Consider the following 14,976-nt stretch of genomic DNA (forward strand, 5'->3'; position numbering starts at 1 on the left):
CCTTGTCCAAGTAAAAGACTGTAATAATAACCATTTAGATTTTTATGACAAAGGTAACCTTTACCTTATTAGGAGTTACTAGTAATTTTTTTAATAAATAAGACTTCAAAATTTATCAAGAAAGGTCATATTATACCTACTGCCACTTTGATATATATATATATATATATATATATATATATATATATATATATATATATATATATATATATATATATATATATATATATATATATATATATATATATATATATATATTCTCACGTATTGATTCACGGATGGAAAAATGTGATGACACTATATTCCGGGATATCATCCGTTCGCTCGTTGAACTCCGACTGGAATCCTGCATCCGACTGGAATCCTGCAAATCCTGCATCCGACTGGAATCCTGCAAATCCTGCATCCGACTGGAATCCTGCAGACGTTTCGCCAAAATCTCACTTGGCATCTTCAATGCTCGCGCTCCGAAAACAGTGTTCGAAGTGTTTTCGGAGCGCGAGCATTGAAGATGCCAAGTGAGATTTTGGCGAAACGTCTGCAGGATTCCAGTCGGAGTTCAAAGAGCGAACGGATGATATCCCGGAATATAGTGTCATCATATATATATATAAATATATATATATATATATATATATATATATATATATATATATATATATATATATATATATATATATATATATATATATATATATATATATATATATATATATATATATATATATATATATATATATATATATTCATTCATTTCTCTACAATAAATAAGCCACGTTGGAGAGCGTTTACTAGAAATAGGCTAAAGGTTTCCCTTTAAAATACACATTAGACAGAGAGCGATAAGAAAATACTGGGAACAATTTTTAATTTGACGTATGAATTTTTTGACTTTTATTGTTGTTTTCTAATAGACCACATCAATTCTCGTAGATGAAATTTCCCTTTTTGCTGGGATATCTAATAAATTTTCTATAATTTCACTAAAATAATTTCACCAAATCCTTCATCTGCGTGAATATTCTCAGAGTGATTATAAATATTCACCAAACTAGCCTGCATACCCTGCTTCCCCGGAGTAATCTGTTACGTTAGATTATTCTGCACTAAAGAAAGTTTTCCTACATCTATTACAAACAATCAGTTTTATTTAATATTTAAATATTGAAGAATATTGACGTGGAATATTAAGGTTTATTTATACTAAGGCTTGATTAGAAACATGAAATTTGATAGCGCAACATAGTTTCGAGATAGTGGTCGGTAATGAACGCAGAGGTGGGAATTTGTATGTACTTTTGCTCCTCTTGTCTCCAACTAAAATCTGACTAATTTGTCAATTTGTTTTTGAAGCCACAAGAATCGAATGATTTATGGTGGTACTATAAATTGTCGAATAAATAATATTCATAATTATTCAATCATACTTGGATAATAACTTGTCTCTCTTCTTAAACAAATTCCGAATTCCTTTTTTTTACTATGCTGATCTGGTTGTAAAACTTGTCGTTCCTACATCTATTTCAGATTTTAAAATGTTAAGAAGGCGTTTATTATTTCACAAAAAATGTTATCTCATTAAATATAAAAGTATAAAAAGTATAAAAAGGTACGTCTGAACAAATTAATTGGAAAAATAAAATCTTCAATAAAGTAAAAAAAATATTTGCAGTATAAAATAAAACCATCCCACGCAATTCATGGTAACCTATAACTCAAGTATCTTCATTTTAGAAAATCTTATGTATTTCATGAAAATACCAGCTCAATCCTCTTTCGGTCCTAAACTAATTTTTACCAAATTTTTAGGCAGCATTAGTAATAATAAGTTGTAAGAAAAATCAAATGAATGTTTTTTCAGGAAATATTTTCTAACGTTAGTTCCCCTTTAATCTGCTGCACGCCACCCGAGAGTCCCTTAATCTGCGAAGATTTGAATTTAGATAAGGATATTAGCAATACGACTCCAACTACTGTAACAACTTCTAAAGAAAAATCTAAAAAAGTACGTTTTGTTACTATTGCGAGACGGAGGTCTTAAATTTTCCTAGACATATCGAAAGAAACCATAAATCTGAAATTGATGTACAAACAATATTATCACTGGATAAGCAAAGCAAAGATAGAAAAAAATTACTCTTTGCTTTAAGAAAGAAAGGAAATTACCTGCAGAGTAGTACCGATATCAGTAAACCAGTTAGAAAAGGTAATGAAGATACAAATTATTTACCATGCGTACATTGCCTAGGATATTATTCGTCTAAAAATTTATGGAGACACCGCAAAAATTGCAGCGAAAATCCCAATAAAGGATACTCTATGAGAAATTCTCAGGCTGAAGCTTAAAACTTTTTAATTCGGAATTTAAAAGTGGACTCTCAACTAAAAATTAATGTTTTCCCAAGAATGAGGGCCGATAAGATATCGCTAGTTGCTAAGAAGGATCCCTTAATATGTGCATTTGCATCTAGATATTTAAAAATTCACAGAGAGAACCATTTCATTCTAGTGGCTTCAAGAAAAATGAGAGAATTAGCCAGATTATTATTGGAGGCCCTTAAACCGGATAACTACGATATTTTAGTCTCGGCAACTAAAGCTGCATCTCGATTTGACAAGGATTCCAAAACATATCAAGCTCCAACAGTGTTGCGATATCGCACTAGTATACAGCTTTAAAAAATCTGATTACCTTGCATCTACATATTCTGCAACACAAGAGGCTGACCTTAAAACTCTAATACAGTTAATAAATGGTAACTGGAAATTTGATGTTTCCAACCAAGCTTCTAGTGATCTTAATATAAATAAATGGAATAAAGTCACTCTAGTACCCCTTGCCACTGATGTTAAACTACTAAAAGATTACTTGATAAAAAAAGCTGATGATGCACTCTACAAATTACAAGAAAACTCCAGTGATGAAAAATCATATACTACTTTAATAGAAACCATCTACTGCAGAATAATTTTACTGAATAGACGACGTCCGGGAGAGTTTCAGAGACTTTTAGTAAACACTTACAAATCAATAATTCATCATGAGAATTCTCAGACATATGAAGAATTTGGCGAAGTTATTTCAGAAACTGAAAAAATTCTAATGAGCAGTTTTAAGCGTATTGTCATAAGAGGTAAAAGGGGAAGGGGAGTGCCAATATTAATTAGCAAGGATGTACAAGAACACTTAAACATAGTTTTAAGGTGTAGAAGTAAGATTCTGAAAATGTCCAAAATTTACTTATTCGCAAATCCTAAGTCATCTGAGCCAATTGTGGGTTATAAAGCATTAAGAAAACACGCTTCACTCTGTGGAGCTAAAAACCCGGATGCTCTAACCTGTACCCGACTTCGAAAACATTTGGCAACTTTAACTCAATTATTTAACATGTCTGAAAACGACATGGAGCAACTGGCCTCATTTATGGGTCACACTTTGGGTATACATCGACAGTCGTATCGCCTACCCGACGATATTTATCAAACTTCTAGAATTTCCAAATTACTTATACTTATGGAAAATGGTGAAGCTGGTCATTTTAAAGGCAAATCGCTAGATGAGATTGAGATAATTTTGGAAGAAAATTTAATGGATATGTCTGATAAACCAAAATCAAAAGAAAATGAGCATGGACACGAAAATTGGGAGGCTACTGAAAAACAAAATGACGAGACACATCTAGACACGTCAAATGCACAGGATCTACTTGGAAATTCTGAAAAAAGTAAGCTGGATTCGGACAGTATTCAAAAACCAAAAATTCGAAAGCTAGTTCCATGGACAACAGAGCAGAAAAATTTAGTTATGAATTTTTTTAAAGGTCACATTAAAATGAAATGTCCTCCTAAAAAAGGTGAATGTCTAAATCTTATTTCTAGAATTTCTAAAATTCTGTACAATAAAAACTGGTTAAAAATAAAGGTTTTCATTCAGAATCAATATACAAAAAAGTAATCTATAAACCCATTAATTTAGAGGAATTTTTCATTTCAACAGTACTTATGTTAAGTTCTGCAATTTTTTTAATATATGGCCTCAGTTTAACTATTCTCTCGGTATATTGTATATGTGTTGTTTTTGGATTATATGGCATATTATAGGTACTTTTATTATATACCATACCCTAGCCACCAAAAAATCCAAAAGGATATCTGTATTTTATTTTTTATTGTGTTACAAAGACAAACAAATTCTAAATAAAGATTCGTTTATTTTCGATGTTAGTTCATTTTATTTCGTCTCTAAACTTTAAATAACGATATACCTACCAATAAAAATTTGAAAAAATGTAAATAACTAATACAAAAGATGCATATTTAAGTATACCACGTTAAACAGGGTTGTCACTTTTATGGAGGAGTAACATACTGTAAAACGGCAATTTTGTATACATGGGAGGACCTATTCACCGAAGTGTAGCTATACCATATACGCATGAAAATATACGAGCGCCGCTAGCGACGATCGTCGAGGTGTCAAACCGCTGAACTAATATATACAAAATAGCCGAAAAACAGCTAAAACTCATCCCTCTCAAATTTTGGTAGACGAACCAGATCGATGTTTCGGTTGTTTTAACGTAGGATGCGTTAGGTCTTCCGTATACGGAGGAATTAACGCAACCGGAGGAGCTATTCAATGTAAAAGGTCTATTGAAGGAAGACTTAACCACCGTAGTATGTATATATATATATATATATATATATATATATATATATATATATATATATATATATATATATATATATATATATATATATATATATTCAAAGAAACTCCCACAGGCTACTGTGCCAATTTATGCCATATTTGATCAAGGGTAGGTTCAACAAATTGGTTAATATGCTTTCATCCAGGGGCTTGCGAGAAAAATGGCTCGTGCCAAGCTTTTCTGCCAAACTGTACAACCAAACTAATATCTAGGTCACTCGCTTGCTCCCAGAACTCTAGTCAAGTCTTTCAGTTCTACAGGTACATTTGAATGCCTCCACTTCTGCATAGAGGTAAATACTGAGTTGAAGGAAGTAAGGAACCTTCGGCCTAAAATTAAGTTGAGATAATTGAAATTCATTAATACTTATATAGTTTTCCGTTACACATTCTGCGTGAATAATAAAGTCGTCGTGAAAAAAATAAACTATCATGGAGATTAAGCGTGGCAATAAGCTATCTCGTTGCTATAGTGACTTAAAATACAAACAATTAGTATTAAGTGTTTAGAATCTGTGTGTCGAATGAGGTGTATGTTTGAATAGTGTAAAATCGATGCGCTTTGGCAATATGTACGGTCCAAAGGTAATAAGCTTTTTAATAGGACACTCGGGTAAACAAAAATTAAGCACAATTTTCAAAAGTGCATATCTACAAAAATAATTAAAATGTTTCGGATATCAAGAATTTCGGTGATGGCTACCACGTATGCTTTTTAAAACTTTTTTTTTTGACCGATTTTTGATATCTTTACTAGTTTCAGTTGAAAAAGGTTCGAAAAAGTTGGCATTGACCTTCGACTTTTTAATTTAAAATAATTTTAACTTTTTTTGATTCTAAATTTTATTATAAATAAGTACTGCTTTCAATTAATTTGAAATGTCCATACCAAAAACTATGGTGAATCAGATTTCAGTTTCCGTTTAATGATTAAAATGAACATAACCAATTGAAAAACAATCACGAAATGGAGATTTTGGAGTGAGAAGTAGAAATAATATATTCAATCAGAAAATTTTCCTAAATAGCGGGAAAATTTGTGTAAAATTTGCCACACTAAGTAAACACAAATTTTATTAATGAGATTGAAATTTGCTTTTTATAAATGACAGCTAATTTGTGTAGATATTTTTAAGTATTCACTGTGAACCATCAATATTGTAGTATAAATCACTAATTAGCTAGATAACTACGTTTTTATTAGAAAATATAATTCTCTGTTAGTCTGATAGTCGCCATTAAGACTAATCACAATTTTGTGTGCAAATATTAGAATCTTCTATTTGGAATATATGCTGTACTGCATTTTTACAGTTCTCACCCAGTATGTTAATTTCAGTTTTTGTACTTGATGAGTTTGGTGCTTTTTATAGCAAGCGGCTGTGACCCATTGTAATGGCACTGTTATCTGGAATATTTTTAAAAGGTAATTTTCGTAAAGTTCTTCTTGAACGAATCCTTTCCATATTAAACATTCATACAGGTATGAATGTCGTAATTATTTTTTGGAGGAGGTCCGTCAATAGCTAAGCCGATAACTTTCAGAAACACTTAACACGATCGTTTCTTTATTCACGGGCTATTCCGAACTGCATGTTTTTTTATTAATCTGTGGAAATCGCTGATTACACCGGTAGAAAACAGTTTAACAGCATGTCTGACACGTAAACGTAGGAATCAAAGAAAACGATAAAATTACCGGAATTTTTTGATATTTAGGTACCGAAAGAATTTTACCGGTACTGTTATATTTTATATTTATCTGGGTCCAGAATGGATGGCGGGATCAGTAAAATAATGATATGTCGCCATTGTGACAAGTGTTTATTGCCCAGTTGGGTTGTGGTCAGTGTATATAGTACCATAATTCGTTGTTCTTATTAATGCTGTGTCAATCGTTCATTTTACAAAGACGGAATTAATCAGTGACCGATTTCGAAAAGGACCGAATCATTTTAATCAATCGTTCATTTCAATACTTTTTGATGCCAACATAAGCGGCAATATTTACTGAATCCGAACAATTCGAACGACCGATTCAGATTCATTTGAATCTGAATTATTGTTGTGTCTATATACAGTAATACATTAATTTGTTTAAATTAAATACTTGTGTGGAAATAGATATTTCATTCAAAATTCAATTCAACACATAAGCAAGTCTACCACCTACTACGATGTCGTAACTCAATACTATAGAATAATTATAACAATACTCTCATTCCTTTTCCGTGACCTGTCTCAGTCATGCATTTAAATCTTAAACCATTCAAATGAATCGTATTCCGGCAAATTCGATTTGTTTTGGTGCAGTGGGTCGATCAGTCGTCCTGTATTTGGTTACTTCAGACCCGTCAAGGCGGCAGCGAGAGCGAACAAGATGATCCAATCGTTGCGAATAAGCGGGATTCGGTCGTTCGATCCTATGAAGTGATTGAATCAAAGTGACCGAATCAATCGCGATTGACACAACTCTAGTTCTTATACAACTTGTTCACTTTAAAATCGAATATTCAAATAATTTGTGTAAATAACAGTAAAATGGCAAACAAATACAACAAACGTACTTCTCTCCCGTGTGTCTTCATTTTTTTATTTCTTGAAGAAACTGAAATCAACTCCATTATTTAGAGAACGTGTTACAGTGGTACTAATGCTTTTTGGTGGATCCCTTCGAAATTTTGACGCTCAATTTGGAGTTTTTGTTCGGAAAATCGTCATCCCTCGTCAATCTGTCGCCCAAATCATTGGACAAGACATCAGAAAGTCCACTCTGATTCAGACTTGCATTGTTGTTGTTGTTCCAGACTGGCAGATACTGTTTTTATGTTTCAGATTTTATTTTCAGTCTAGGTGGAGTCGTTGAAACCTTCCAAAAACTTGCCTTTTTTCAAAAATCGTCTATTCCTAATCAAAGCCGAACTGGTATTTGGTAAGATCGGACGCCAATTTTCTTTAATACTTTTGCATCGGTCCAGTCTCAGTGGTCTGGTGAAAGAACTTTGGCAATTGTTTTGCTTTTCTGTCATAAAAATGTTTTTGCTTATCGTGGGAAGAATCAATGAAATTGTTGTTGAAAGTACTCCTTAAAAATTTAGACTTACAGTAGGCAAAAGGTCTTGCAATTGTCGATTATTTAGAATAATTAAAGGAGAATATTTTCCATCCACTGGAGTGTTTTTAAGATTCAAAAGCGCAAGCTCACAGAGGCTAATCAAAATCATTTTCGGGTCATCAGTGGTCACTACTCATCAGTCCGAAAAACACTTCAAATTAACTTCAAAAAAAGGATGTCTTATTAACATTACAAAAATGACCTCAGAATGTCGTCTTGATTAATTCCGGATATGGACTTTAAACTTAAAAATAATTTTAACCATTATTAAATTCTTCTATTTAAAACCCTGATGTAGGAGACTATATCTAGTGTGTCAAAGTGATATGTCTCGTTTATTATTTGTTATAGAAAAATGTTAAATTGAAAAGTTATAGATTAGACTATAAGGAACTATTGAAAATTATTTTCAAATATACATATATTTTTTAAATGAAAATTAATGTACTGAAATTGTAATTTTTTTTTGCTTAATGGGGCTGTGCTTCGCTAAGATTTGGTATAAATCTACCGAGTCAAAGTCAAAATTCCCAAAAAACCTCTGGACTCGTGGTATATTGTTTAAAGCTTCTATCTTTGACAAAATTTAATTTCTTTTTGACTGAACTTACATTTATTAAACCTAAGATTGAATTTTTCAGCCCACTCAAGTACTATTCTCAATATTTTGTCATGTTCAGATTGACTGACCTCTGATTATATTAAGATGTCGTCAATAAAAACTTTTATCCCTAAAGATTTTCTATATTCGCTTCTGAAAAAAAAATTGCTCTCCTTTTATCTAAAGGCACTTGCAGAAATTCCTGGGTACCTACAGTCTAAAGACTGCAGTGTGCAAAGTGCTCTGTCAAGGTTTCGCAAGTTGCTAATTTAAAATAATGACGTTTTACCTGGAGGTTAACGTCTTTAGAGTCTATACACAATTTCAATGATCCGGTTTTTTTACGAACCATAACCCAGTCAGCTCCATCTGGTGCGTTTTCTATTATTTCCTTTTTCTCTAACATGTCTGGTGCTTTTTTCAAGCCTTTGTTGATGGCATATGGTACTGATGATTGAGCAGCATTGGCAACAGGCTTTGCATTTTTTTTAAGTAATATTTTATATGGCCTCTAGAGACGCTCGACTGCCTTAAATAGATCGACCATAGCTCCTGTATCCATTTTTTAGTTTGATGGGATGTTTTTCTACTTGTATTTCCATAGTCCACGACTCCCAGTTCGGAATGCCTCGGCCGTCAACAACGTGGTCAGATCTAAAATACAAAAACCTAACCCAGAATCTGTTTTATAATCAGTGTCATCATCCTCATTTACTTGGTGTAGGTTTTTCATTTTTTATTATAAAATTAACAATCTCCATAATAATTTAATCCCGAACATCCCCTACATTTTTTCTATTTGCCCCTTTTCAAATTTGAGCACTTTTTTATTATTTTTACGATCCCTACCGCAATTTTGATGGTAATGATTGTTACTTTTTTATATTTCCCCCATAATCCCTTTTATTCGCGTCCACCTCTGCGGAATCAATTCCGTTTGTGATTTGCCTATTTTTCTTCCTAACACTCGGTGGTTAAGCAGAATTTGACGGCATCTTCAAGTTTCTTAAAATCTTTCTGAAAAAGTCGAGCCTAAGTGGAGCATTTTTTATTCCACAGGTATTTACGTCACGTACAAGACCGTCCCTTAATTTGAGAAATTCACATGAAAGTTTTTCAGCTCTGTAATAAACTGTTCTAAAATTTGATGTTTCTGTTGTCTTATAGTTAAGAATTTATGCCTGTCCGCTAATTTCTTTTTGGGAGTAAAATGTAGTTCAAATTTTTAAAACAGAACATTGATATTATCGACTTGTCGTCTGTGAATTCAAAGGTGTTATGAGTGTCAGAAGTTGTGTACATTAGACCGTCTCATCCTTTTTGCCTTTTGACAGATTTGACAGATTACCGGACATGGACATTGGTGGGATACCTCTGAAATTCATCATTTTTGGGAATTGTTCCCTAGACGTTTATATTTCATATTTCGCTGAGACCATAATTGGAGGATGGCGGGATCGGTGAAATGATGAGACAGCGGCAGATTCATAAGTGTTTATTGCCCAGTCGGGTTGTGGTTAATGTATGTCATAGTTTGGTTGGTTATGTGACAGGTGCATTTAGTGCTTCACATATTTAGAATGAACATGTCATCCTAATTGCAGATAGTATTCCTAATTAGGTTTAAAAATCAAAAAGAGTTAAATTAGTGAAAGTTTATTTTCAAATTAACCCTCACAAAATGAACGAATTTTAAAAAGAATTTATATCTCAAATACCGGTATAAAGATATCAAAATTGGGTCAAATTTATTAAAATGTTATATTTGTTAGGTTTTTGTTAAAGTTTCATCCGGTGGAAATTTTCCATCCTATATGTTAAAAATTATACAATTTGAGCATGTGGAAAAACAATAATAATAATGTTTCTAGTTTTACAGACCTGAAAACAGATTTCAATTTTTGTTTACCTATTTAGTTTTTTCTTAGTTCATTTTACATGAAAAAACTTTTGTAGGAGCAGCTCATAGAGATGCAACAACTCCCGCTCAATAAAACAAAATCAACTGATATGCAAATCAGAAACAAAATCTATTCATCTAGTCACGCATCACCTTCCAACACTTTTGAAAAAGATTTATCGACAGTATTTTCGGATAAAAGTTCCATCAGAAAAGGTCATTTCCGAGAAGACGCGGAAACGATTTCTGAGATATCCGACGCAATATTTACAACTGAAAGATCAGGAGACGTCAGCATATCTGAGAATTTTGTGCAGTCTTACCGAGACAAAATTCTTCAAAGATTTAATGCCGTCAAAGAACAGGCCAAAATGTCCCAAAAAATACAAAATATCTCGAGGAGAGATGCTCGTAAGCGTTCCATCGAGAACATTATACATGAAGTTAGTAAAATTGGTGCCAATATGAAATCGGCTAGGAGCAAAACGAACCAAACCAAAAATGATTCAAATAAGGAGTTTGCATTTTTTCATTTTAGGAATAACAACGGTAGTGCTAGTAAAGTGAGTATCCTTAAGGTTAATTTTCACTAGGTATTCAAACTCCGCTCACAGTCAAGAATTTTGGACAGTATATAAAGTCTTCAATCAAATGTCGTTCTTTGATGTTAAGATGTATAAAACATTTTCGATTAGTGAATTGGGAGCTATTGCAATATGTTTGGACGAAGAAGACTATGAAAAAGAAAAAACGATAGCTATGGTATGATAAAAAAAACTTAAGATGAATTTTTCACTTTATGTAAAGAATTTTTGGATGATGAAATGAATTTTTTTCAATACTTTCGACATGCGCATTCAATTATATTTTAAATAGAATTTCATCGGACTTGATAAGAAAAAATACCACCTTTCGAGAATCTATCACACTACTGGAGAAATTATGTGTTTAGTTAAGGTAGGAAACTAATCTATTTTAATAAATGAAATTATTTTTTCAAAGAAACTTCCACAGGCTACTGTAAGACTATTTACTAATTTTCTGCATTCGTCCTACGTCGGAAGAAGCCGGCGGGATGATTGGTAACATTATTGTTTGAAAAATTTATAGATAATATTGACTGAATATACAAGACTTATATAGGCAACTATAAAATGATGTTATTTGTAATAATACCTACAAAGCTGTAAATTAAAAAATAACCTTAAAAATTAGATATTTGTCACATCTGAACATTTAAAATCGCTATACATAAAGAAATAACTGAATACTTAAAAATTATATTTGTTCTTCAATAAATTTTCGTAATTTGATGATGCTGTACTGCGAGGTACTTGTATGCAGAGTGTGAATCAAACGGACTTTGCGATAGATTTTAACAAGCCAAATTTGGTTTATATTCTATTGGTTTTGATTGTGTTGCGTGTCGAATTTGACTAATTTGAAATAATATTTTATTGAATAATTTGCTTACTCCCATCTACATAATTGAAAAATGGCAAAGTTATATATACAATTGACCAAAGATACATTTTAGTTAGAAGATTTTTTCAAAAATTTGCATTACAAAAAATCGCATCACAAAAAGGAACACACAACATAACACACGAAGTTGACAGGAATACTCGTCTTTTTTGAGTTATATTTCACACATATTTCGGGTGATGAATTCGGCTGAATTTTCCACAATATGTCTATAATATAAGGAAAACTGTAAAATTTCTCTTTATTAATTCTCCAGAACTTTGAATATCTTTTCATATAAAACTTTGCGAAGCGAACTTATAAAACGGCTTAAAGAGAGTTTTTATAGAGAGTTGAATATGCAGAATAAATAGAATATCAAATAAATGTATCAAACAAGTGTTACTGGTTTTAGGAAAAATGTATTTTTAGGATATTCAACAGGAAGAAGATCTAAGGAATACCTTTGACAATAAAGAGCCTATGATTGAATATATAATGCCGGATCTGTTGGACTTTAACATACGGATTTCAGAGAGAGAGTGTTACTTCTTCCCTGGGAAGTAAGAGCAACTGTTTTATTCCAGCAAGCAATTGTGTATAGGGCAGCTCGTTTATTATGGGATCAATGATGATGATCTCAAAATCGGTAAAGAGTATCAAAAAAACGTAAAGACAAAAGTTGTTTGGATTTAATTATACTTTTATATATATACTTATATATATATATATATATATATATATATATATATATATATATATATATATATATATATATATATATATATATATATATATATATATATATATATATATATATATATATATATATATATATATATATATATATATATATATATATATATATAGAATGTTTGTATTTTCGTGAACGAGTAACAACTTTATTATTTTAAATAGAACACTAGAATTCCTCAGAAATTTCTAGATATATTTTATATACGATAACCCATACTTATGTTTTGCAGATCTAATTGTATCTATTTCTCCGACTGAAAGTCATTGATATATATTTGAGGTTGATTACTATTAAAACATTAAAAATTTTAATGAAAAAAGTTTTATAATTTTATTATATTTGGAACTAAAATGAAAGTTTTTTCCATTGTAAAAATGCTAAACGGATATTAATCGGCCATGAAGATAACGGTGAAATATGACAGAAAAAAAACAATCGAGGATTAAACAAGTAGTACTTACTATTGATTCGTCTCACTTTTTTTTTTATAAATCTTATAAATCATGGCTGATAATTAAGTTACTAAGTTCTTAAACTTGTTAAATGTGTTGAAAACATTTTGAAATTTGCTGAAAAATATCCAGATGGATAAAAAACTGCAAAAAACATTGTTTTAAACGGATAAAATAAAAATAAGTAAATACATATTTTTATAAAAAAATTCATATTTTTAATGACAAACTTAGGGGGCATAAAACAGTCAAACATTGATTTTCAAATCCACATACAGTTAAATTAATGACGTTTTTGTAATACTCGATTGTTTTTTCGCTATATTCGCTATTGTCGTCACAAATTTTACAGTGGAAAAACGTGTTGTTGCTAATATTTGGAAATCTATACCGTTTTTCAAATAGGCAACTTTATACAATTGCACGACTTTAAAGTAATAAATACGATAATATTATAAAGTTACTTTTAACGATTTTTTCATTTAAATTTTTAACGTTTGTGATCACCCTTGATTTATTTTTAAAATATCGACTCCGCTTACTCAAGTATACTCTGTTGCATAAGGAAATCAACCCCAACTGGCAGTGGGAGAAATCGATATATTTAGACTTGCAAAAATCACTTTCGATATAAAATTTAAAATATGTATACTTCCTTTTTCCTTTTCTAATAGTAGTCGAGGCGACAGTACTGCTACAGTGAACGAGATGCCAAGAATATTGGAAGGAGAGGGTTTGTGTATTAATTTGAAAAATCCACTACCAATGGATCAGCTTAATAAGTTGGAAGAACGACTAATTTTTGTTGATGATAGGTAGGTGAAATAACATGAGATTTAGACTGGATTATTTGTGTCTGTCACTTTTTCTACAGACGACGTTCGGTTTTTAACTATTTTTGGTTCATGGTAATCGTCAGTATGGCATATAAAAACCCAAAAATCGTCCTTTTAAAATTGATATGAGATTACAATATTATAAATTTTTTCCTGTGTCCTGTATGATATATATGGTCGAATGCAGAATAATATACTGCATTGAATGGTTATGTTACCTTGGCATTTTATATTTTCTTTTTTAATTCGATGTTTGGCAGGCACTGAAAAAAAAGAAAATAAACTTTGGAGTTTGATTCACTTGATTGAATTGGTTGGTAAATTATGGACTCTTTGTAAGAAAGGATGATTCTCGTACTATCGTTTACTCTACAAAAATTTAACACGAATTAAAAATAAGATGGGTGATGTGAGATACTTATTAGATACGGTGTATGATAGTGACTATTTCTAGTGCATGCAGCAAAACCATACAAACATTTTGCATTTATAATTTTTCGATAAACTCTATATATATATAATATATAAAGAATATATAAAAGAATTCTGCAGTAATCAGCTACCCTGCCCAAGCTAAGGGTACTGCGGTCTCGGATCTCGAAAATCGCAAAAAAATAGTAATTTTTCTCAACCAGCCCCGGCGCTCTCCCTGTTTCCGATATTCATATTCTGCGCATCCTTATTTTGGTCGGGTTGATCCAAAAGTCACCTTCTCTCTACAGCACCAGAAGTGCTTCACAAAATCGATTAATTTTAGTGTGATGAAATATTTTAAACATTTTTAAACCACTGCCTTTTCGGAAGATTTAAATTTTTGAATATTTCTGTTTGTGGACTGCTTCAAGAATAATGCATTACTTAAAACGGTATATTAATTTTTCCGTTTCTATCAAAAAGTCGGCAATCCATCGTATTTTATTTTTACTTATTTGCAATTAAAATATCGGAATATCTCATACAATTTCGAAAATGTTAATTAACTTTGATAAAAGTATGCTATCATTGATTTATCATGTAGAAAAACACCGTTATTCATTCATGCTTTATGTTCTAGAACGTGGTTTAGTCATGAAGGGATTTTGGATATTGTCCCCAATCCAACGATTAATGAATGCTTAAAACCAGAAATCCAAGTTAAAA

At 31.3% G+C, this 14,976-nt stretch overlaps 1 protein-coding gene across 5 annotated transcripts in view; it reads left to right on the plus strand.

The window, feature by feature from the left end:
- Positions 1 to 4,753: 4,753 nt before the first annotated feature.
- LOC132708022 (coiled-coil and C2 domain-containing protein 2A-like) overlaps positions 4,754 to 14,976 on the plus strand; it is a 14,798-nt gene continuing 4,575 nt past the window's right edge. For 2 of the 5 annotated variants that reach the window (XM_060680100.1, XM_060680102.1), the window contains exons 1-5: positions 5,167 to 5,296; positions 10,384 to 10,890; positions 12,224 to 12,354; positions 13,675 to 13,815; positions 14,891 to 14,976. The exon at positions 14,891 to 14,976 is cut by the window's right edge and continues 690 nt beyond it. In XM_060680100.1, coding sequence (XP_060536083.1) covers positions 5,267 to 5,296; positions 10,384 to 10,890; positions 12,224 to 12,354; positions 13,675 to 13,815; positions 14,891 to 14,976 — 895 coding nt within the window. In that variant the 5' untranslated portion in view covers positions 5,167 to 5,266. Of the gene's footprint in view, positions 5,005 to 5,166; positions 5,297 to 6,055; positions 6,138 to 10,383; positions 10,891 to 12,223; positions 12,355 to 13,674; positions 13,816 to 14,890 lie in introns of those variants that run through there. The other 3 variants (XM_060680103.1, XM_060680101.1, XM_060680104.1) reach the window with 3 other exon arrangements.

The sequence above is a fragment of the Cylas formicarius genome, unplaced genomic scaffold, assembly GCF_029955315.1.
Source record: "Cylas formicarius isolate icCylForm1 unplaced genomic scaffold, icCylForm1.1 PGA_scaffold_10__41_contigs__length_53128322, whole genome shotgun sequence".
Taxonomy (NCBI): Eukaryota; Metazoa; Arthropoda; class Insecta; order Coleoptera; family Brentidae; genus Cylas; species Cylas formicarius.